We start from the raw sequence: 21,726 nt of genomic DNA on the forward strand, positions 1-21,726 counted from the left end.
CCTATGAAAAGAGGTACAGGCCGTTTCCTGCTGATGTCTATTAAAGGACTGTGGTATCACTATACGCTGAATTGCAGTTTAAACACTCGCCATCTTATCTGTTCTGTTCTCTCCTCTTCAACCCTTGAGAATACTAGTTCCCTCCTTAGCCGTTGAAGAACCACCTGAAGAAACACTGACTCTTCGGATCGTCTTCCAGGCATTGAGGCTCTTCTCGGTAAAGCCGCCAGTCGACTCGATGAGGGAGTTGCGACCGAAATTCAAAGTGCCGATGCTAGGAGATGGGCTGGGGTTGGTGGCTTCAATCTTTGTTTGGACACCCATTTGCTGCCCATCAAAGATGCCCTTCTTGGTTGAGCCGCTGCCACTGCTGCCGAGGCGCTTTTCGCCGGGTGCTGCGGTTTGACGGCGGCGCCAGAGCCAGAACATTACGGCGCCGACGATAAGAAGAACAACGATGATGGCGACACCAATTCCAATGCCAGCTTTGGCTCCTGTTGAAAGTCCTCCCTTTGAGCCCCCTTTGTCACCATCAGAATTCCCACTTCCACTGCCCGAGCCACTACCGCTTCCGCTGCTGCCACCGCCGCTACCACCATTACCTCCATTGTCATCTGGGGATGACATATAATCCTTAGGGTTGCCCTCGGTATCCTCAATGCCTCCAGTACTAGGCTTCCTCTCCTTCTTGTCGTGATCTCCGACACAAGTGTACTTTCCTTCAACAATGCTCTTGATATTAGCATCAAACCAACTGCAGTCGCATATGGGAGTACAAACCGCCCGCAAACCCAAAGGTTCCCTGCTGGAAGAGCGAGATTGAAGGGACAGACCGATAATTCTAACCAATGGATTGTAATTAATTACTGTCTGCTTCTCGGCGTTACATCTGCTCGTGGGAGAATTATCCGAGTTCACCCTGTGGACGCCGTGATGTGGGAAAGAAATTCTCCCAAGACGCCTAAGGGAGGTTCATGGATGAGTAATGGTCGAGCAATAGCACCATTCATCTCCTTCAACAAAGGAATAGTGAGATCCTCAAACGAATTAGACTCAAAGGTCAGTGAACCATTGACCGTGCGTAGGGATGAAAACTCAATCTTGCCAAGTCCGCTGAAGTCTGAGGTCGCAGTAGTAGTGCTGTTTCCGATGGACGACAGCCAAGGGAGCAGTACGGTAGCATCATTTCCGTTAGCGGTGATAGACATAGTCGCAGCTGACTCGAGGGCAGCGAGATAAATAGTCTGCAGCGCACCATTCTGGTTGAACTGCATATTTCCTTTGACACCCTTCAGCTTTGCAAATGAGACCTTCTCAAGAGCGTTGTTGCCCTTGACGATGAGGCCCTTGTTGGCGTAGGTAAGAGCCGGAACATCCAGCTCCTTCATATCGCTGTTAGAGTCGATTGAGAAGTCTCCATTGACGGTATACACTCCGTTCAACTCCAACTCCTCCACATCGGTATCGTAGACTCTCGCCATACCTCCCACCGTGATATCCGTCTTGTGCTCAAGTGAGAGCTTGGCAAAAGCTTCCGTGATAACATAATCCTTGCCCACTTCCTCCAACGCGTCGAATACCAAGTCGAACTCCTCAATCGTGTGGTCCTTCCCGGTTCCTGTGTTCCATATCGTAAGGGCTCCTTCAATTGTCTTCAGACTCGATGCCGTGACAACCGTCTTCTTCGAATCGTGGTGGGGATAAATGACAAGGTCACCGGTAAGTGAACTAATATCGCCGAGATCTACCGTAGCTTTGTCGGATGGCCAGGAAGAGGGATCCTTATCGAAGAGGAGCGACAAAGAGCCATCGACATCTTTGCAGGATTGAACTCCATCTTGGTCGTCGGGTGCAGCGATAATCGTGTAATTGCCAGAAATGTCGCATTCTAGCGCGTTCAATCGCGTGTTAATGGTTGTTCATCCCAGGGGCTGTTCGTCTGCTTACCAGCTGCTGCGAAATGGCCTGAAAGGAGGAATGACAGCGCCAAAAAGGCGATGCGACTTGTCGGAGCCATCTTGGACTCTTTGCCCTCCGTCTACGACTTCATTCAGAAACGTGACCAAGGCCAGCAAAAGAACAGCTGAAATCCAGCTGAAGAAGCTAGGGGTGGCCCTTCATTTTATTCATCTCACCAAGGGGAGCTGTTCGCTTCCCTACCCCTGGTCGTTTAAATTACCACCGGCGTCCGCCAAGAGAAATTGGTTTTTGGGCTAGCTCACGCCACGAGGACGCTAAAAGGGGCACATTTCCGGTGGAAGCATCACCGGACTCTTTCCACGAGCGTTTGTTTGGGTATGATCCCGTTGTTCGAGCCCTTTAGTCCTTGGGTTATTTCACGGGTGGCTTTGGGCGATGCGCGGGAACTGTTATCTTGGCAGGTGATGAGGGAAGTTTCACGAAACAATACGAGCTCTTTGCTTCTTCTGACGAGTGGAGAGCTATATTAAGCACAGCATAAGGTTATACCGGTCAGCCCGTGTTTATGCAAATCGTGGATCCTGGTCGATAATCATGAACATTATCAATGCATCCATGCACAAGCAAAGAACAATCCATATTTCGACGATTAGCTTTTATCCGTGCAAACGATCAGCGGCGTTTGACGTCCGATTCAGGGTCCAATTGCACCGCTTGCGTTGCATCAGTGATGTATCATGAGAAATCGCGGGATTTGCCATGTTTGTGCTTCAGGATAAATATCTCAGCCGAGTTTAAGTGGCGGTTAACCGAGATCAATTTTCGCTAGGTTGAGAGACGTATTGAACTCAAAATGACCTTATCAGCCTCGTCAATTTGCACGATAAGCCAATGGCGCTGAAAGAATTGTTGGGCGCGAAGCTGTTTAATTGTGATAAGACAATCAATTTTATATATCAAGCCGAGCCGTGTGACGAGGCTAAAGCACGTCACGGATAAGAAGCGCTCGGACAAAATCACAGGCAAGAGGGCACCCAATGATTTAATCGACGGATTTTCGTATTTTGTAATCTCGCTGTCACATTATCACATCTTGGATGAAGGCATTTCGGATAGATTAGAAGCCTAATGAAGCACCGCCGATTCCGGCCCCGCCGTATATACCTGCTGATTTATTTGGCATGGTCGATGCAATCCGTTTGACTAGAGTCAATTGGTCAGCAAAGATCTTCAAAATGGGTGACAATATTGTGGCTCACATTTATCCCAACTCATTGGCTCTTTCAAATCCTTCTGGGCATCCTTCCAGACATGTGCACACCAAGAAGTGACCAACAGATCATACAGCTTCTCTTCAATCCTAGCCTTGATGGCAAGCCTTGGAAGCTCTTGTATGCTACCATTCTCATCACGCTGGAGTTTCGTCTCAATGGCAACCACCTCCCCCTTCTCGTCTTTCCATATGGTGGTGTTGTTCTTCCCTTGATTCAGCCGATCTTTCAGAGGGGACTCTGCTTTGAGTACATAGTCTGGGGTGAGCTTCACTTGGCCACCTTCGCAAATCGTGTGGCAGCCATTGAGACAGCGGTGCATGATCATGTTGGGATAAGTACGCTTCCGACTCGTCTGTCCCAGGATAGTGATTTGTTTGTATGACTCTATCGAGATGCCGTGCCTGAAGTCGTAGATATGATCGACAGTGTGTTTTAGCTTTTGTTCAGAGCCGCCATTCGTCATGCGGTATCGTAGTTTCTCAATGGCATAGATTTTCCGAGTGGCGTCGTATGGTGCATTGCTAAGTTGATAGAGTATGCGATTAGGTGCGTATAGGGAGTAGATCTTTATGCCATCAAGAACCAGAGTAGGAAAGTCTTCCGTGGCTTGTAATTGATCTTGTTGTTGAGACTCAGATTGAGATAGAGTGATATCATATGAAGGAGGAAGCTCTGTTGGCGCTGAAGAGGAAGAATCCATTTCTTGGTCAGCTTTGCCAGGGCCTTTCTTGTCTGTCATCTTATATATCGTTGAGTGTAAATGAATATTAAGAACTGAGATACTAGAATGATTCTAGAAAGAATTATTTGAGCTCCAAGTGGATATTTCGTTCTTTAAATCTTGATTGATGCTTGATGGACTGTAAGGCTGAATTTATCCCAACGTGGGGACTGTACGGTCAATCACCAATTATTAATTAGCAAGGCGCAGTATTCACATGACGTTGCCAGAACAGGTTCCTTGTGGCGCTGTGTTGCATGATTGGGAGTTGCTAGCTTGGCGAATCCTTCGATCGTCAAGCAAGGCGCTTATGTATGTATGTATGTATGTATGTATGTATGTATGTATGTGTATTTTTCGTCTGGGTGGCTGTAACGAAGCCAAATCTCCTACTGGAGCAAAAGACGTGCTGAGCTAGCTAGGTACAGGATACCCCGCTTCCTTCACCATCCAGCATACCAATGGCACAAAAGGTGCTGTATTTCTCAAGCCCGTCACCCGTCAGCGGGTTCGAGGGCAATCTATTGTCGAACTTTTTCCACCGACCAGAATTCTCTCGCGCATCACTACATCTGCTGACGCAGTCCACAATCTCCAGTAACCAAGTTGTAGCTCGTAGTCGACTGTCGCGGCGGCAGGGAAAAACCTCGGGAAGGGATCAGAGGCCGACGGTGCGGCTTGCCTTTAAAGGAGAAAAACCCATCGCAATCGGCGTCGTTGATCGGAAGGATGTCGCTACGAATGCCCGGGGCATCGCCCTCCGATATCTAAGGCGTTCTGGTTCTGAGGTGCCGCCATTAGATCCGACAAAGGTGTTGTCAGAGAAGGCGAACTCTCCAAAATTCCTTCTCTGAAAACTGCTGTTAGGGAGCCGATAGCGTCCCCGCAGTTTTTGTGTGGTCGCGTGGCCTGCAGAAAATCCCGCTCCTAGCACCGCACTAACAGTGCGTGCCAAGAAAGAATTTTTACAGGAGAGAGAGTTGAAGCAAGGCGCTTCTGGGTTCCAAAAAGTGGCTCCAGGGTACATGATGTATGGATTCATGATGGCTGTGACGATTACTCGGCAATGATTGGCGTCAACTCACCAAGATAAAGGGAATTGAGAAATCTTTCTTATTTATGTTTTGATGCGATTGTGATTATCAAACCCAGATGTAGAGACATATGAGAGTCAATTTGGATCGACAACCAAAACCGAAAAACCATTTAACAGGGCGGAACAGAATTAGGCGTATGAGAGATCAGAAATTCATCAACTGTCACGAAAGCCTAGAAGTACATACTCGATTCCACAATACGACTGAGCACTTGTAGGCTTCAAAATAAAGATGACTTGATTTTTTGAATGCAGTGTTTCAGATACCAGTTTTTGAAGTGCTATAGCATATGCCAAGAGCGCTTCTGTTGACCATCATAATTGAACGAAAATCAAGTGCTCCTTGAAACTTGGAGAGATCGTAAACAAGATAATCAATATATTTACGGTAGCCTATAGGATGATTAAAACAGCATAGCTCAACTTTGAGGCTCCTTGAAACCCATCCCAATGTCTATGATGGCAACGTGACTACGCGACCAGATCACCCGATACTTGTCATGCAGGACGTTTGGTCGAAACATTTGATAGGCTCCTGTATCTCAATCGAGTTTCTAGTATTGATAAGTTCCTATATACGACGGATTAACCATAATTGGTTATCAGAAATTGCGTGACTCACTATCTATCTGCAGCAGTCAACCAGAGGACGTAGTCATAGGCTGACTCACATTCGGAGATAAGCCCCGAACTCTGTGTTCTTTCGGATCCGAGCCCCGAGTTTCTACTATTAAGCTCAAGACTTCCAAACTCTCGAAAACGAACCCAAGTCCTATATTCGACGTCTACAACCATGAGTGAACAACCAGTTGGTCCAATTACACCCTCGGGCACCGCGTCCGCACCCTCTCGTGGGTCCCTTGACGGACGCTACACTTCTCTTATCCCATTGGAACCATCTCACGCCGATCCAAGCTGGAAGCACCTTGGCGGCAAGGAAAACGGACATCTTTGGACATATATGTTTGGAGGACCATACCTTGATCAACAACAATGGAGAGAGGCTGTTGAAGGATTCAGCAAGACTGAGGATCCATTCTTCTATACTGTTCTCTCTGGGCCACGCGATGACCCCAAGTCTGAACCTGTTGGGCAAATGTCTTACCTCAACATCGTTCCAAGCCATAGAAGGATTGAGATTGGGAGTATCATCTTTGGGTCTCAGTTGAAACAGACATGTGCTGCCACTGAAGCCTTTTATCTGATTATCAAGCACGCCTTTGAGGATCTTGGTTATCTAAGAGTCGAGTGGAAAGCCAATCATCTCAACAAACCTAGTCTCGCAGCTGCTGAGCGATTAGGCTTTGTTTTTGAGGGTATCTTCAGGTATTTATCATAGATTCCATTTCTTGAGGACGCCTGCTAACATGTTGGTATAGAAAGCATATGATTCTCAAAGGAAGGCGCCGAGACACAGCTTGGCTCAGCATTACTGACGAAGAGTGGCCTCTTGTTAAGAAGGCGTTTGAGGCTTGGCTCAGCGAAAACAACTTTGATACAAACGGAAAGCAGATCAAGTCTTTGAAGGATATAAGACAAGGCTTGACAAAGGACTAAAGTAAGTCGGCACTTGCTTGACCAATGAAGCCGTGCTGAAATTACTTAAGAGGAAGGATGCGGAATGTAATGACGACAGCACTATAAATCTGATCTAGATATTGCCTTTTGCCGGACTCAAGATTTTGTATTCTTAAGGCTGATTTAACATCATAGAATGTCGGAATGCGGATTCTATGGCCGAGGCTTCATCTGAGACCATTAAAATGTGCTCTTACCTGTCTATAAATTCTCACACACCGTACTCACCATTCATTGTCGAAGCCGATCGGACTTAGCCACGTTTTCATTGAACTCACAACCCTGCCTATAGTTCTCGGCACATCAGTACCGATGTGTGAAGATCAACCTGGAGATTGGCAAATAAATACCATGGAAGAGTGGTGGAAGCATCTAATCCAGAGCCTAGACCTAGTCGAGCTTGCCGGTCGCACTGTTTTGCGTAGCTCGAGTGCTGTATGAATTGCCGTGCCGCGAACCTTAAAATGGAATAATTGCAAATACCAGTATCCCCGTGATTACTATTCACTAGTTTCACCTTGATTGCCACGTAAGTCTGAGCTTTGACACTGCTGATAGCGACACATACGTGCTCGGACATCAGCGACATCAGCCGTTCGTATAATTGAAACTTTTCTGTGCAGTGCTCTTATTAAGTCCTATCAAGGGAATCTTTACCCGTAATTGAGAGTCTGGAACCTTTGTGCGACGTTGGGCGAATAATATGCGAGTTTATTTCAGCCTTGCCGGAAAGGCGTTTGGCATTACAACCTATCATCATGTCACAACCCCGCAAAGATGAGAAAGCCATTCAATCTAGTCTGGAATGCATTGCCTCAAGTGTGAGAAATGTGGCTTTGTAACTTCGTGTAGCCCGAGGATGGCTGCATCTCAGGTGCCACAACAGATTTGGGTCTCAGGTGTAGGCGATGATGGCGTTCTTGGTGATCGAAACTCGGACCGATATTCATTTCTCAGGGGCAGCTTTTACTTGGACGGTCTGCAACTCTTGAAATCCTGTTTGAAGAGATAACTTATCATTGAAACATCATCATAAATCAATTGCCGAGGCTCTGGACAAAAACAAAGGAACACCAGGTGCTCTAAGACAGACGGGCGGCATTATCCGTTTAGACTAGACCACAACCAGACAAGAGCCATTCCGTATTCAATTACAACAATTCCGGAATTACGCGACAAAGTTTTTCCTCTGCCCATCCTTGGATTCTTCGCGTCGCTCCCTGTCGATCTCCACACGTCAACTCCACACTAACATGGAGGATAACAGCTCGCATACAGTTCAATATCGCTCGGCCTGCGCTGAGTGTCATCGCAGAAAGCAAAAGGTACGTCATAGCCCTTCAAAGATGACCTGCAAACCCTCTGGGGCACCTCTCGACCGCCCCGCGGGGCCGATGAAGTCCCTGTACTCACTGCCAGCAGTGCAATCGAGAATGGCCTTGCAACCATTGCCAGAAGCGCAAGGTCGCAGATAAATGCCGCTTCATTCAGGCGACTACTGCGAGCTCACCGTCTGACGGGCTCACGCCAAATAGCGATAAGAAGCGCTCGCGTAGTCGTGAGGATGACGTTGAACCCGACGACTCCGAGCCTGATGAGGATGACGACGACGTTGGGCTGGGAGCCATGGGCTATGCCGCTGGCCCTCTCTTTGAGTCACTGACTATCGATGCAAAGGTAAGGAAATTCTCTCCTCACTGACAAAAATGCCGTCTCAGTTGAATTGCGTACTAAAACTCATCTCAGAAGGACAAGAAGCCTCTGGGCGAACTGACTTGGGTCCATCCCAGTACCTGTCCCCAGCTCAAGCATGCTATCGATGTCTTGCCTGGTCGCCCTCAGATGGGTAAGTAGTGAACTCCAAGTAACCATATTTTCAAGAAATTGTTAACTGACGACCCGCCAGACGCTCTTGTTCAGAGCTTTTTCAACAACATGAACTATCACTACTACATTATCTATCCGCCAACTTTCCTCCAGGAATATCAACAATGGTGGGAGCGAAGGAATCGTAATCAGTCGCTCTCTCTTCAATGGACTATCCTGCTCGTCATGGTCTGCGCATGTGCCACGCAGCATCTGGATGTTGAGATAAAGCCCATTGTCGAAGTTGAGCTCTCCGAACCTGCCGAGAAGCTAACAGTCGAATACCATAAGGCCGCTACGGAACTCGGAAGAGTGATTCCGGTGGGTCACTGTCATCTGCTCAATATTCAGTGGATGCTTCACTCAATCTACTGGTACAAGTCGGAAGCGAAGTTTGTTGAGGCGTGGCATGTTATTGGTGCTGCTGTTCGAGAGGCACATGAATTAGGTGAGTACGTTCGATCTCCTGCGATATCAGTGATCTAACTCTTGCACCAGGTCTTCATCGAACTGCTATTGCTGAAGGGCTATCAGAATTTGAACGCGAGATGCGTCGGAGAGTATGGTGTATCTTGGATTGCTGGGATTGGTAAGTGAAACCACCAAAGTCTAGGTGCATGATATGCTGACTCTTTTCAGGCAATTTGCTTCTGGTTTAGGTCGTCCGACGATCATTGACCACAGTGATATCAACGTGGAGCCACCAAGTCTCACACTCGAAGACTTTTCTCCTTCACCACTTCTGCATATGAAACTTCAGTCAGAGCTGGTCACTCAGCTCGCGCAGCGATGGGGTGCTCCCAAGAACATCACTTCAGCAAGCGATATTCAAGAGTATAAGTCCATGCTTGAGGACTGGATCCGACGTTTCCCTGCAGTTTATGATGTCGACAACCCTGACACGTCGAAGGATTATAAGTTTCCATGGATTGTCTACCACCGGTTCTATATCCATACGATGGCATATCTTATGATTCTGAACCCTATGCGAGCGTTCATGGCGCAAGTGTATACGCGGAATTCACCTGCGGATTTACTCGCTGTCCGAAAAGATGCAGTCTTCTATTCCCTCAAGAATTTGGACACGACCACTCGGTGGGCTGATCATGCTTCTCATCGAGACGCAAGATTCCACTTTATCATCTTCTCACTCTTCGATACAGCCGCAGTTCTCTCCACTGCTGTTATCAAAGATCAGGACGACACAATCCCTAGAAAGGATGAGATCGCCGATTCAGTGGATAATGCGATCAGATTGTTGAAGCGCCTCAAGGCTCTATCGAAGACAGCAAAGACATCTCATGACATTCTTGTTAAGATGGTTCAGAAGATGCCCAGACGATCGGCACCGCCACGTGAGACTGTGAATCGTAAGAAACAACGAGTCGCTCCAGTTTCTCCAGCAGCACCAGCCACAAATACCCGTCATGATGTCGTTATCAAGCCTGAGGATGGATATCATCCGGAGCATGTGTCACAGGAAAGCTCACCGAGCTATTACGCTAGTTCTGAAGGCGCGCCTTCAGGATCGACGCCGCAGAGCACTCACTCTTCTTATGACAACCATGAGAACACTGGTTATGTCATGAACAACCAAGTCCCCGCCGAAGGGTATGCGAAACCTCAGGTTGCTTACAACATGGATGTCGCGCACGGCCACATGCCACCTCAGCAAGTCCCATCACCAAGCGCCGGTATCGATGGCATTGTCCAAGGAGGTCTTTATGGAATGCCACATGCTGACCATACTGGGGGTGGCATGGTTCCTCCAACATACGTTGATTATCATCCCCAGGATCTCAATATCGATTACGGTCTAGGCAACATCACCGACGTCGACCTCGGGGACTTCTCGCAGCTCTGGGATTGGAGGAGCCTTAACTTGGATTTTATCCAGAGCTCAACATAGCGCCTTTTCTTCTTTTCACTTCACATAGTTGGTGTACATAGAGATGACTTTACGTTCATTGATGAGGTAATTTGACCGAATCTTGATTTCTTCCGCCTTTGTTGTAACTTGTTGGAATCGGTCTTTAATGGGTTGGTTAAAAATGCCTTGCTTATATTCTTTGGGTGGTTCAGCTTTATAACTCTGGTCCTTCGCTCAACACGGGATCTTGGATGCTCGGCGCGATTCTTTGAGGGATTGGGTCGAAGGACAACCAAGAATGAGATGATATTGTAGTGTAGCTAATACAGTCAAGGTTTGAAGGCAATTCAACTATACACTGTTGCCCTAGGCTCTCATATTCTCGTCTGCCAACATCTTATCTGACCAGAAAGGGGGCCACGTGTAGTCAATCTATTAAACCAAGCTTCGCGTAGCCCTGAAAGCCTAACTAATCCAGAGATCGAAAGGGAGGAAACAAATACAAGAAAGAATAAGGAAATGATCAAGTGACCATTAAGAATTTGGGGGATCTCAGAACTGACCAATACGTATTTCCTCATCACCAAACGTGCTGACTTCCATGAACGTTCTATCTGGGATGGGGCCGTAATACTGCAAAAACTGATCCGAGCCACGATTTTGGGCCCCGATAGTAGCATAACTTCCCCCAGGATTGATAGTATAGTAGAAGAAGGTGAATGGGGTCAGCTGATCCTCTGAAACTACCATTTGAAAGTGGTTTGGCTCAGTTCCATCTGATGTAGAGAAAACACACCAATCTATGGTCAACACCCCTGGCTGGTTGGGAATATCCTCAATCTGGTATGTGACCTCAGCCCCTGAACCTTCGGGAACTATCATGTCAATCCAGTAAGGAAAAATAGCCAGTGGCCCAACATTTTCAGCTGGTAAGGCCACATTGGAGAACGAATCGGCCCCGAAGGAGTCTCCCAGTGTAACAAGCCCGCTGGGGCTGATATAGAGCATATCACTAGCCTGACCGTAGATCGTTATCAGAAAAGGGAGCACGAGCCATTCGACACCATTGTCAGATGGCCTCTGGCCATCGAATAATGTCAGTGGTTCAGACAGGCCCTCTGGACACGCACGTGTGCCCGTCGCTTCAGAGCTTGTAGTGGTTGAAGTATGTGAAGTTGTGGTATCGACAGTTGTCGTGGTGGAAAGTCTGGTATCAGCCGTTGAAAGGCTCGTTGGGCTCGAGTCAAAAGATGAACTAGCATCCACTGACAGATCTGATAGTGTGCTAGTATCAGTCTCGAAACTGTATGATCGCCCAGACGTGGTAGAAGAATTAACAACAGAGCTGGGCGTAGAGTCAATACCAGAGCTAGTGCCAATTGTATTTTTAGCATTCGTGGTAGTTGGCGTGGCAGTTGTAGTAGGCTCAAAGGTAGAAGGTGGCTCTTTCGACGTTCCCAAGTCATTCGTGGATAGTGCATCTGTGGGCAGGTTCTCCAGATTTGAGGCCCAGGAGCTCAGCGGAGATGTAAGTGGGAAATCTGTGACAGGAGTTGAAATTTCCAATATAGAAGATGTTTGAGTAAGAGCAGGGTGTGTCGGGAATATAACAGACGAAGAGCTGTTATAAAATCGAACAGAGCTAGTATACACAGGTTTGACCTGAGAAGTGTCTTGGAAAGGAGGAGTGAAAGTTGGGACATCTATAGCGGAAGAACCCTTCTGGATCGCCTTTGTGGTCACAGAAGCTGCTGCGTTGAAGGGAGATGTCGTTCCGAGCAGTGCTGATGTAGATTCTGCTAGCGGAGGTACACTGGCAGGTCTAGAAGAAGGGGTTGAGGTTATATCGCCATCTCGGCATTCGTCAACTAGAAGAAAACTAGTCAGTCTACAATCAGTGGCACGAAAAGATGCCCATACCTCCAGTAATAGAAAGTCTTATAGATTGGCAACTTGGGGGCGATGCAGTGAAGGTGATATAGACTTGGCCGCTCTCAGCTTCTTGACAGAAGCCTGCCTCACCATTTGGTAGGACTGAGCTGAAAAACTGGAGGAATCCATCTTCATCAACAAAGGTTTCAGCAACAGCATCTCGAGGTAACGCTCCTGGCTGGCCACGTAGCTCCTTGAAACCCTCACCGTTGTAGTATATGGGCCAGGTACCATCCAGCAAACGACCTTGCACAAGGTTGAAGATAGCGGCAGCAGCACAGATCTCTGACTGGCTACCAACGAAACCGCCAACTGCCCTGACCTGGAGATCTCGTTTGGTGTCCTGCAATTCCGGAATGATGCGGAATATCACTGATCGACCATTGGCATCGGGGACTAAAATTCCAGTAGTTGGACTGGGGGCCGAAGTGGTAATAACTAGATCATCATGAACAGGGAAAGTTGAGGGGATAGCTTGATCTGTAGAAAATGTCAAAGCTGCTTCAGAGGTCTCTGGGAAAAAGGCTTCGCCAACAGAAGAAGCCGCTGGGCGAGTGTGACCATCTGATACTGAGACCAGATAAGTTGATAGATAGGTTATGCACCAAGATTCAGGCTGCCTTTGGTCATCTTGAAGAGCAATGGATGCACCAAAAAGACATGCGAGTAAGAAAGGGAACAGGTGAACAGGAGACATCATGAAGAATCAATGAAAGCTTTGGGAAGACGGAGATCAGGGACCTGTCCAATACCATGAATTTCTACAACTCTTAACTGCTCTACACTCAAATGTTCAGCTCAGCCCTGCATACACTCAGCCCATGAAGCATAAGGCATCTGTTGGTTGCTCCCTATATCTCAAGATATTGAAATTGGGTGGCGAGCAACAACTGGACAATGTCTCAATCTAGCTAGCGAGGCGTTGGTCTAGAATATGAGTTTTAATATGAGATGTCACCGCGCCCAAGGTGAGACATCAACCATCCTACTAAACTGGCTAATCACCAAGACTCCCTTGAGTTGCTCCCTTGCATACCAGAGATTAAACAACAACAGAGACCAGAATCATTAGATTCCACCAAGCAAAGAACCGTAACGAATTTTGGCCTTTCAGTCAGCCACTGTCAAGTTATCCATGGGAACCAAATTTTAAAACTAAGACGAGCAGCATAATGGCCGCTAAGAGCAAGCAGAGCATAGCGACACGCACTACATGGGTCTTCCGTGGCATAATCTGGCATGACACTATTCATGTCGACGGCAAGCCACAGTCTTTAGGTAATCAGATGGACGTTGAGGTATGGAAGGTACATTCCCGCATTACTAACACGAGAATTTAATAAGCGCCAAGTCCCCTTTATGACATCCAAAACACTCTTTCTCTGCTTATTCTCTCAGCTGTGTGATTTCCAGCTGCAGTCATTCGTTTGGTGCATTTTTGCTATTCACTCTCGTTAATCATGTATTCCAAGTCACTCGTTGTTCCAGCGCTCTTCGCTGCTTTCGGAATCGCTCAAGAAGATGTCCAGTACGAAACCCGCACAGCAACGATAACTCAATGCTTCACCCGCGATGGCCTACGTCCTCCAGCTACCGTCACCGTCCCTGGCCCGACATGCGTGGTTCACAAGCCAGCTGTCACAGGAGAAGCCATCATTGTCGAAGTCCAAGCTCCCGACTGTCACTGCGGCTGCCCAACTTGTGTCCATACTCTCGAGTACACTACCAAGTACCCTGCTTTCTGCTCTACTGGTATTTTTGAGCAGGAGTATATCATCACGGAGACGTACAGTGGCATGGAGGCAAAGCCTACCAAGAACGAGCACGATCTTCCGTATGGATTCACGTGTGATGTTCAGACGTGTACTACTTGTGGCCCTGAGCCTGTCACCGCCACTATCACGTACCCAGTTTCGGACCGTCCTTACATGAATGAAGTTGCACCAACTGAAATGCCCATGGCAAAGCCCGGCAAGGAACAACCCGAGGAGCAAGGAAACGCTGCACCCAAGGTCACTGGAGGCAATAATAGATTCCAATCAAGCGTCAAGCCCAGCGTAGTCCCTGAATCCCCCGAGAATTCTCCTCCTGGTAAGTTCACTGTTGATTTCGTGATAGGTTTGAAAACTAACGCCCGAACAGGAGAGTCCACAGATCGCCCTGTTATCGTATCTGGCGCCATGAGTCAACATTTGGGACTGGCTGGTGCTGGTATCGCGTTCTTTGCTCTTATTCAATTCTTGTTCCTCTGATCCTTCTCTTGAAAGTTCATTGATGACATTCACTTTTCCTACATTTTCGAAGTCATGAGCCAAGATATCTTCGGTCGATAGAATAATTTTGCTATTTTGGGTCTGTAAACTCAATTACATTTCTCATCGATATCGGAGTCCTGAATGACGTAAAGTGTATGTACCTTGACCTACTAAACAGAGTAAGGATTATCAAGGCCCAGATTATAGGCATCGACGTAATGTTAATGCTACGGGCGGTAACCGCGGCTGTACCGGGCATGATGCTCCATTTGAAGGTGGGACATCTCCATAATAAAAAGAGTCTATCACAAAGAAAAGTTACTCATGTGCGATCAAGATGGCCAAGGAAATATGCAAGTGCTGGCGCATACAATGATATTGTTTGGTGAGATTAATCCTTGCAATACAGAAACGTTATGTCGTATTGCCTTGACCTGTCACAGACTCAAACGGACCAATGAGATGGACTTTTCTCGGGGAGTTGAGCCTCAGCTCTTACCAATCCCTGTCCGCGGCCCTGGATCGAGTCAAGGAGCAAAAGTTCCGGTGAGATGCATCTCGATAGACAATGAATCAGTACCATAAACATCGATGTGATATCATTGTTCTACCGTCGATTCCGAACGCCAGCTTAAATTAATCGCTATTCCAAGCAATTGTTGATCTCTATTCCCCTTTTCCAGTGGTCGCACGTGATAACGCATAGTGAAATTCCCAGTGGCCCAGGTGACCTCTCGTCCCCACCTAAAAACTCACCGCCCGGCCGAGTCCCGACTGGGCGAGCTAACACTAAGGTTTGGTTTAGAATTGGTTCCCATCGTTTTTGATCCAGGTCAGGTCTTGTCAAGACTGTACCAATACACGACTTTGTTGTTGGAGCATTTGCTTCGGCTTCAGCCTCAGCCTCCCACAGAAAGCCACGAGGGGGCTTTTTTTATTCTTCCTTCCTTTCTCCCCCCACCTTCTAGAACAATGTCCGACGAAGACGCCGATGTCCTCGGCCCAGACGGCCAGCCCCCAGCTCGAGTCGACCGCGATCGAAGAGCTCCGCGCTTCAGCTGGACTCCCGCATACGAAGCGACCTTCTTCCGAAGTCTCTGCGAGAGCGTCCAGCTTGGTCTCCGTGAGAACTCCTCCTTTAAAGCAGAGGCCTGGGAGCGCGCTGCTCTGGCTCTGCAGGAGAGCCATGGCGCCTACCCAGCGAAAAGCCACCTGATCAACAAGAGTGACAACGCGAGAAAACGATTCCGGTTATGGAGAGGTCTTCGCGAGGACCCCGAGTTTGTTTACAATCCGGTTGCGAGAACGGTTACTGCTACGGAGGAGGCGTGGACCGCCCATATCGAGGTAAACATTCCTTGTGCCATGACGATGCGAATGATCGGGAATTGCCATCACGCGAACGACAAGGCCCGGCTACTACAGCCTCGCGCATACGAAACGACTGTGTCAAGCACATACTGACTCTCAAATAGAGGGAACCGCTGTCTAGGGCGTTGCGCGGCCGACCCTTTGATCATGAAGACTTTATGGAAGTCCTTTATCCAGACGTCATCGGCTCGGGTGGCGCTCCCAAACGTATAATGAAACCACGGAGACGAACAGATGGCCCCATGACCGATGACCCCGATATGCCGGGCACCGGTATACTCAATTTGACAAGCGATCCTCCGCCTCGACCTCCTGGCCTCGAGAGCCCGAACTCGCGACCCATGTTGACTCAAACTCCCACTACATCCTCCACTGGGTCGGCGACCCAGCCGCGACCGACGTCTACTACAATTCCTCCACGCGGACCACCGACTGTAGCAAATGCTAATGCTCTTACCCCGCCCGACGAGACTATTACACAGAGCCGCAAGCGACAGCTGCCCACTTCAAGCACCCCGAACATGTTCGAATCGACGCCACCTGCTACTACTATTCCTATGGGTCAGTCGGCCCCCGAATCTCCTGGCAAGCGTCGCCGTACTTCGTCCAACGATGGTTCTCGTGCTCTTTCAACGTCTGTTCTCAACTCCTCCATGCTGCCATTGGCTGTGCGTGATGGTCCGAGTGCTGGGTCTCCTTCCCAGGCGGATAGCCAGAATACCAACGGGACCAACGGGCCTGTTATGGAGGAGATTGTCGAGGCTGTACGATCTCGAAATACTCTGCGCTGGCAAGAGGAAGCGCTGGACATATTTTTCCGTGACTTTGCAGATGAGGATCTTGATCTGCAGGTCAAGATCTCTGAGGGCGTACTCATCAATGAGTGCAAAGCTATGGTGTTTTGCAAGATGCCCAGCCGCGTGCGACAGCACTGGGTAAAGCGTTTCAAGGAAACTCCTCTCCGGCAGTAGTATGTCGAGCCTCGCAACTTATTTCTCAGGCATCTATAGACCGATACCTGTGAAAGCATCAAGGACGGGGGTGGCGGATCATGGACCTCGAGGCGTCAACACCAAACACAACAATCTAAGGAAACAAAAGACACATATCCACAGCAATCAGGGCAGGAGTGATAAAAGAAATCCGAGAGAGTATGGTCTGGCGCTTATTGGGTCGTGTTGAAGATACCAAGGGTTACGGATATGAAAGCGACATGGCGTTCTATTTGGGCAAAAACATCTATCTGTTTTCTTGCTTTTTGTTTCTGCTTTTTCATGTTTGAGGAGTTGCATCTAGCGGGACATTTAGGAACGGGTGATAGTTATGTGAAAGGACGGGATTGTTAGGGGTTATGGAGCTGATGGTGGGTTGATGAAGCGTGCTTTTCATGTCTTTTTTTGTTGATACCTAATATATATAATTCTCACCTCTCGCTACCCCATGTCCATGATAGAAGACGAGTCCAGACTTTTTTGGGCTTCATAAACATCATGTCGTGACCTTATTGGAAGGATGAAGTTGAGAGGGGATTGATCTATCGACACTCTTCCAGTTTACAATATGAATAAAAGACACGTAGGCTGAAGAACTATTCTGAAGTACTACTCAAACGTTACTTCATACAAGGTTTATACTTTCTACATATCTACCCTGAGGTTATTTCTTGCTTGAACCAAAAGCATAAGCTTCCGAACCGTAACTCATGACATCAGTCGATGCCATCTATCTCTCCATCCATATTCACAACAGATTCAGCTCATCCCATTGACATCGTTATTTTCTATCTGTTTCATTATTTTGTCCCGTATTAATTAGTTCTTTTCGATCCCATACACCTTAATTTTCTTCATATAGATCATGATACTCAGCCCAGGTTCGACTCCTCCTCCAAGACCCCCTTGGCTCTTAAAATGGGACCCAACTCCTTCAACCTCACAGGCTTCGTCAAGAACAAATCCAATCCGCTGACAGTAGCCTCCCTCTGCGCCTCCTCAGAAGCCAACCCTGTCAAAGCAAGTATCAAAGCAGGTCTCAACCCCTGTTGTGACTCAAAAGCACGAATCCTTCTCGTTGCTTCAAACCCATCCATGACCGGCATCGAAATATCCATCAAGATACAGCTATATCGGCCAGGGTCTGCTTCATATGCTGTGACGGCTTCTAAACCGTCTGAAGCTGTTTGATATGGTTGTTTGAGCTTCTTCATGTATGAGGAGAGGATCTTAAGGTTGATGAAGTTGTCGTCAACAAGAAGGAACTCGGATGCTCTGAAATAGTCTTTTGGTTGTGTTGGGGTTTCGTCTTCGCTCGCGGGGAAGGGTGAGCTTGGGTTTGTTAGTGAAGGGGCAGTGCTGGTGACGATGCTCAAAGATTCGGGCTCTGTTGATGCTGTGGTTGGAGATTGGGTAGATGTTTGCATGACTGTCCAGCGATACAAGGCTAGTGAACATGCTTTGGCAAGTTTTCGAGGACCGAGTCTAGATTTGTAGTTAGCCTGGAGCACGGCATATGGCGTATCATAGAATATTACTTACGGTTGTGAAATGAACTCGAAGACTCCGGGACGTGGTATTGTCTTGGTGCCAGTGGCATACTGATGTGCGGTAACGGCATTGGCACAGAGCACAATGTTTGGAATATCCAGGACTGAATCCTGCGGAACATAAGGTCTTTCAAACCCCTCCTCAGACCAAATTGCGAGATCTGGCATGAAGCAAGGTGTCTCTGAGGTGGTGTTGACCTGCATGTTTAACCATTCCTTGCACATATCCTGCACAAGTTGGTCAGGAGATTCGATCGTTCTTTGTACGGAACCGCCTCCCGTAACGGAGTCTTTGCTGAAATCAACCAATTTGACCCGAAGACCTCGAAGCTTTTCCGTCTGCGCGTCAAACTCTTCTTCTCGTTGTCGAATTTCACAGACGTTGTGATGGCAGTCGTCACCAAGCTTCATTGGTAGTCTCACTGTTACCGTAGTACCGACGCCAATTCGACTGTCGACAGAGATGTGACCTCCAAACTGTGCAGTTATCTGCTTTACGAAGCTAAGTCCGAGACCGGTGCCAGGAGACAAGTGGTTCTCTTGCGAGAATGGTTTGAACAAGCCGTTTTGCAGAAAGTCCTCGCTAATGCCCACGCCAGTATCAGACACCTTGATGGTTACCCAGCAGTCATTATCATCAGCACCAAAAGCGCTGGTCTGCTCTAAAGAGACCCTGATAATTCCACATTGCGTGTACTTGAGCGAGTTGCCGAACAGATTCATGATAATTCGACGCACGGGACCTGGCTGGGTGTAGAAACCCCACGATGGTCGTGAGTCGATGACCAGGAAAACGTCGACGTCTCCGATCTTCGTTGAAAGATTTCCTTTCTTTTTCAATGGAGCTTGAAGCTCCTCCATAGCTTGCATGGTGTCCATTCGGCGGATAGATGTGTGACCAGGTCGTCGAGGTGTTTGGCTGGATGATTGGGCAAGGGTGGCCTGTTGAAAGTTGAATCCAGCGTAGACACTCTCGAGAACCTCTTCAGCCAGAACATCTAGCTGTACGACTTTCCTTGATGGCTTCGAAGCTATTCTAACGGACGAGGACCTGTTGATACCACTTCCGTCTGCCTGGGTCTCTCGAGTCGCTTCTTGAGGCAAAGCCTTGTTAACCTTGGAATATTCGAGCAAGTGGTCAATTGTATCTGAGAGTGTTCGGCAGCATGTTTCAATGGTGCGAACAATATTTTGCTGTGGAATAGTAAGGTCTGTATCGTTGAGCAGCTCAACGCTCAGAACGGCACCATGAAGCGGTGATCTCAACTCATGAGACAGTGAGCCAAGTGCATCAGTCTTGGCCTTGTCCGCAGCTAGGGTCTCCAACTTGAAGGCCTCGGCCGCCGCGAGCATACCGAGAGCTCTGAGGTAACTTAAGTCGAGGTCGATCGTGAAGGTACGCTTGATATTGTAAGTGTGAATAAAGCCACCAGCAGACCATCGTTTCTTCCTGAGGTCCCAGACAGGAACGAATGCAATGCTTCGAGCACCGGGGAAGGTCTCGAGGAGAATACTTGCTTCTTCTCTCTGCTGAACTCGGAACCTGTGGGCTTGTCTGTTATGTAGGTTTCCCCAGTCATTGTTGTTTGGTGGATGACGAATTGAATCATCAGACAGTTCTTCTTGGAGTAGATTTCCATCGGTGTCGTAGTTGAACACATGGCCCCTAGGGTATCGTCGAATCATCCTGGCGAGAAGGGCTTGCGGGAGAGCAATATGAGCTGCCCCATGTTCGGAAGAGCCGAGTGCTTGACAAGAGGGTCGTAGACGGTCATCAGAAGAGCCAGTTGTGTAGGCATCCTCACTCTCATTGTAGCTGAATGTTGAAGGTCGTCGAGTCGCCAGGTCTTCGTCTATCCATTCAGTGGAAGAGCCTGCACTTGAAAACTCAAGCATGTCTGCATTGAGGAACAAACAGCCATCAGTCTCAATAGAATCCTTGACAATTGACGCTGCTTTTGAGAAGATTTGCCGTGGAGTTTCGAGGAGCTGACCTGGATCATGGGCAAACTTTGATCTGGCCTGAGGATCACACATGATAACCTCTTTGGTGTGAAGAGCGTTCGTCGTGCGGGAGTCGGCTGTGGCAGTTGAGTTTCTGACACTCATTCCTCCCAAGGCTTGCTGCAAGTCGTTGATTTTTGGCCTTCGCGACCTGGCCATACCGTCACCTCTCATCTCATGTTCTGCATACTCTCGTCCGGTAGATGAGACTTGGCTCAAAGGTGCTGTGTTCCCTTCGACAAAACTGGTCAAACCCCAGCTCTTCCTTTCGCTCCTTCGTTGGTGGCTTTTCAGACTGGTGGTCTCGAGATGTTCAGTCACGGCTCTTGAAAGCTCTCTCATAAGTCTTGAATGACTATCCTCCCATGGCAATGAAGGTTCGGTATGGATTACGCAGATAACTCCGATGTTTACACCACGATCCGTGCGAATTGGCACTGCGGCGTAGAATCTTGCGGCGCCTCCGGGTCGACAGTACGGTTTAGTTGAGTACTCGGGATCGAGGGTAACATCATCAACTACAATGACGGGTAAGTCGTGGTTGGCCTTTGGTCCAGATGCATCTGATTGAATTTCATCGGAACATAATGTGCTTTCACAAGCACTATGCGATCGCGGGATTGCAGTTCCACAATGCCAAAGAGTTTCCGGGTGACCATCCTGTCCCAAGCTCGGAATCAATGGGGTTATCGATGAAGCTTCTGCGATGATATACTGATGAGTCTGATCAAACAATGAGATCATTGAGCGCGCTGCACCAGTTTGAGAAGCCGCCAAACGAGCCAGGGCTGTCAATACGACATCAGGAGACGTGGAGAGCTCATTGCTCGGAACAGGCAATCCAGTATCGTTAAAGCGAACATTGGTGAAAAGCGAGTCGTCATATCTAACTGGATCTCAGTAACATAACTCAACATTTCTAGGGTGAAATTGCCTCGTTACCTGAACGTCTCGCGCTCCCGAGTAGCTTCAGAAACGATGCTTTTCTTCGGCACCTGTACACAAGCTGGACTGGCCATTCTCAGCAGTGCACATTCGAAGGAATCTTCAACGTTTTCCCCCAACGGTCATTTTCACCATTGGCAAAAGACAGAAGAAGAGCATTGAAGGTTGGATTCCTAGGGTTTGCCACTAGGGGCGAACGCCGAAGACCGGGAGGCTGGAAGGTAGAGTTTAGTTAGAGTGAGTCTAGACTCGGCGATTATGCTAGAATCCCCACAGAGCGGCGATCGACAAATCTGCGGTTGAGCAAGGGGACGCGAGTCTCAGTCTAAGTGGAGAATCATGTCATAATTGG

At 48.2% G+C, this 21,726-nt stretch overlaps 8 protein-coding genes across 12 annotated transcripts; 4 read left to right on the top strand and 4 right to left on the bottom strand.

Moving 5' to 3' along the window:
* Positions 1-117: 117 nt before the first annotated feature.
* FOXG_20293 (uncharacterized protein) lies at positions 118-2,127 on the bottom strand (the record flags this gene model as incomplete). The annotated part of the gene is made up of 4 exons (XM_018400563.1): positions 1,948-2,127; positions 919-1,888; positions 781-841; positions 118-732 (listed from the first exon to the last, which is right to left on the bottom strand). Exons 1-4 carry the CDS (start codon positions 2,015-2,017, stop codon positions 118-120), a joined length of 1,716 nt encoding a protein of 571 aa, XP_018248050.1. The 5' UTR covers positions 2,018-2,127.
* Positions 2,128-2,647: 520 nt separating this feature from the next.
* FOXG_10401 (uncharacterized protein) lies at positions 2,648-4,056 on the bottom strand. The gene is made up of 2 exons (XM_018389725.1): positions 3,180-4,056; positions 2,648-3,123 (listed from the first exon to the last, which is right to left on the bottom strand). Exons 1-2 carry the CDS (start codon positions 3,931-3,933, stop codon positions 3,038-3,040), a joined length of 840 nt encoding a protein of 279 aa, XP_018248051.1. The 5' UTR covers positions 3,934-4,056; the 3' UTR covers positions 2,648-3,037.
* Positions 4,057-5,601: 1,545 nt separating this feature from the next.
* FOXG_10402 (uncharacterized protein) lies at positions 5,602-7,090 on the top strand. 2 transcript variants are annotated; one of them, XM_018389727.1, is made up of 3 exons: positions 5,602-6,337; positions 6,391-6,569; positions 6,619-7,077. In XM_018389727.1, the coding sequence occupies exons 1-2, from the start codon at positions 5,805-5,807 to the stop codon at positions 6,566-6,568; spliced, it is 711 nt and encodes a 236-aa protein (XP_018248053.1). In that variant the 5' UTR covers positions 5,602-5,804; the 3' UTR covers position 6,569; positions 6,619-7,077. The 2 variants fall into 2 exon arrangements, with proteins under 2 accessions (XP_018248053.1, XP_018248052.1); XM_018389726.1 differs by having other exon boundaries at positions 6,391-7,090.
* Positions 7,091-7,732: 642 nt separating this feature from the next.
* Positions 7,733-10,762, top strand: FOXG_10403 (uncharacterized protein). Its single transcript, XM_018389728.1, has 6 exons — positions 7,733-7,914; positions 8,012-8,266; positions 8,336-8,435; positions 8,496-8,903; positions 8,954-9,044; positions 9,095-10,762. Exons 1-6 carry the CDS (start codon positions 7,843-7,845, stop codon positions 10,362-10,364), a joined length of 2,196 nt encoding a protein of 731 aa, XP_018248054.1. The 5' UTR covers positions 7,733-7,842; the 3' UTR covers positions 10,365-10,762.
* A 13-nt stretch (positions 10,763-10,775) lies between these two features.
* On the bottom strand, positions 10,776-12,954 carry FOXG_10404 (uncharacterized protein; the record flags this gene model as incomplete). Its single annotated transcript, XM_018389729.1, has 2 exons — positions 10,776-12,193; positions 12,246-12,954. 2 exons carry the CDS (start codon positions 12,952-12,954, stop codon positions 10,878-10,880), a joined length of 2,025 nt encoding a protein of 674 aa, XP_018248055.1. The 3' UTR covers positions 10,776-10,877.
* Positions 12,955-13,306: 352 nt separating this feature from the next.
* On the top strand, positions 13,307-15,143 carry FOXG_10405 (uncharacterized protein). Of its 2 annotated transcripts, XM_018389731.1 has the most exons (3): positions 13,307-13,535; positions 13,602-14,348; positions 14,400-15,143. In XM_018389731.1, the coding sequence occupies exons 2-3, from the start codon at positions 13,718-13,720 to the stop codon at positions 14,507-14,509; spliced, it is 741 nt and encodes a 246-aa protein (XP_018248057.1). In that variant the 5' UTR covers positions 13,307-13,535; positions 13,602-13,717; the 3' UTR covers positions 14,510-15,143. The 2 variants fall into 2 exon arrangements, with proteins under 2 accessions (XP_018248057.1, XP_018248056.1); XM_018389730.1 differs by having other exon boundaries at positions 13,307-14,348.
* A 148-nt stretch (positions 15,144-15,291) lies between these two features.
* FOXG_10406 (uncharacterized protein) lies at positions 15,292-17,362 on the top strand. Its single transcript, XM_018389732.1, has 2 exons — positions 15,292-15,859; positions 15,988-17,362. The coding sequence occupies exons 1-2, from the start codon at positions 15,485-15,487 to the stop codon at positions 16,852-16,854; spliced, it is 1,242 nt and encodes a 413-aa protein (XP_018248058.1). The 5' UTR covers positions 15,292-15,484; the 3' UTR covers positions 16,855-17,362.
* Positions 17,363-17,458: 96 nt separating this feature from the next.
* FOXG_10407 (uncharacterized protein) lies at positions 17,459-21,590 on the bottom strand. 3 transcript variants are annotated; one of them, XM_018389733.1, is made up of 3 exons: positions 21,372-21,590; positions 18,418-21,315; positions 17,459-18,360 (listed from the first exon to the last, which is right to left on the bottom strand). In XM_018389733.1, the coding sequence occupies exons 1-3, from the start codon at positions 21,446-21,448 to the stop codon at positions 17,748-17,750; spliced, it is 3,588 nt and encodes a 1,195-aa protein (XP_018248059.1). In that variant the 5' UTR covers positions 21,449-21,590; the 3' UTR covers positions 17,459-17,747. The 3 variants fall into 3 exon arrangements, with proteins under 3 accessions (XP_018248059.1, XP_018248061.1, XP_018248060.1); XM_018389735.1 differs by having other exon boundaries at positions 17,459-21,315; XM_018389734.1 differs by lacking the exon at positions 21,372-21,590 and having other exon boundaries at positions 18,418-21,345.
* Positions 21,591-21,726: the final 136 nt, after the last annotated feature.

The sequence above is a fragment of the Fusarium oxysporum genome, chromosome 7, assembly GCF_000149955.1.
Source record: "Fusarium oxysporum f. sp. lycopersici 4287 chromosome 7, whole genome shotgun sequence".
Taxonomy (NCBI): domain Eukaryota; kingdom Fungi; phylum Ascomycota; class Sordariomycetes; order Hypocreales; family Nectriaceae; genus Fusarium; species Fusarium oxysporum.

Excerpts from the sequence above, each read along its gene's own strand:
- FOXG_10406 (XM_018389732.1), top strand. The coding sequence starts at position 15,485 with ATGTCCGACGAAGACGCCGATGTCCTCGGCCCAGACGGCCAGCCCCCA. Across the intron at positions 15,860-15,987 it reads CGTGGACCGCCCATATCGAG|AGGGAACCGCTGTCTAGGGC; the intron begins GTAAACATTCCT and ends ACTCTCAAATAG.
- FOXG_10402 (XM_018389726.1), top strand. The coding sequence starts at position 5,805 with ATGAGTGAACAACCAGTTGGTCCAATTACACCCTCGGGCACCGCGTCC. Across the intron at positions 6,338-6,390 it reads GTTTTTGAGGGTATCTTCAG|AAAGCATATGATTCTCAAAG; the intron begins GTATTTATCATA and ends ATGTTGGTATAG.
- FOXG_10407 (XM_018389733.1), bottom strand. The coding sequence starts at position 21,448 with ATGGCCAGTCCAGCTTGTGTACAGGTGCCGAAGAAAAGCATCGTTTCT. Across the intron at positions 21,316-21,371 it reads CGGGAGCGCGAGACGTTCAG|ATATGACGACTCGCTTTTCA; the intron begins GTAACGAGGCAA and ends AGATCCAGTTAG. Across the intron at positions 18,361-18,417 it reads TTCGAGTTCATTTCACAACC|ACTCGGTCCTCGAAAACTTG; the intron begins GTAAGTAATATT and ends CTACAAATCTAG.
- FOXG_10405 (XM_018389730.1), top strand. The coding sequence starts at position 13,718 with ATGTATTCCAAGTCACTCGTTGTTCCAGCGCTCTTCGCTGCTTTCGGA. Across the intron at positions 14,349-14,399 it reads CCCCGAGAATTCTCCTCCTG|GAGAGTCCACAGATCGCCCT; the intron begins GTAAGTTCACTG and ends ACGCCCGAACAG.
- FOXG_10403 (XM_018389728.1), top strand. The coding sequence starts at position 7,843 with ATGGAGGATAACAGCTCGCATACAGTTCAATATCGCTCGGCCTGCGCT. Across the intron at positions 7,915-8,011 it reads GTCATCGCAGAAAGCAAAAG|TGCAATCGAGAATGGCCTTG; the intron begins GTACGTCATAGC and ends CACTGCCAGCAG. Across the intron at positions 8,904-8,953 it reads TCGAGAGGCACATGAATTAG|GTCTTCATCGAACTGCTATT; the intron begins GTGAGTACGTTC and ends CTCTTGCACCAG.
- FOXG_10401 (XM_018389725.1), bottom strand. The coding sequence starts at position 3,933 with ATGACAGACAAGAAAGGCCCTGGCAAAGCTGACCAAGAAATGGATTCT. Across the intron at positions 3,124-3,179 it reads GCCAATGAGTTGGGATAAAT|TCAAACGGATTGCATCGACC; the intron begins GTGAGCCACAAT and ends AATTGACTCTAG.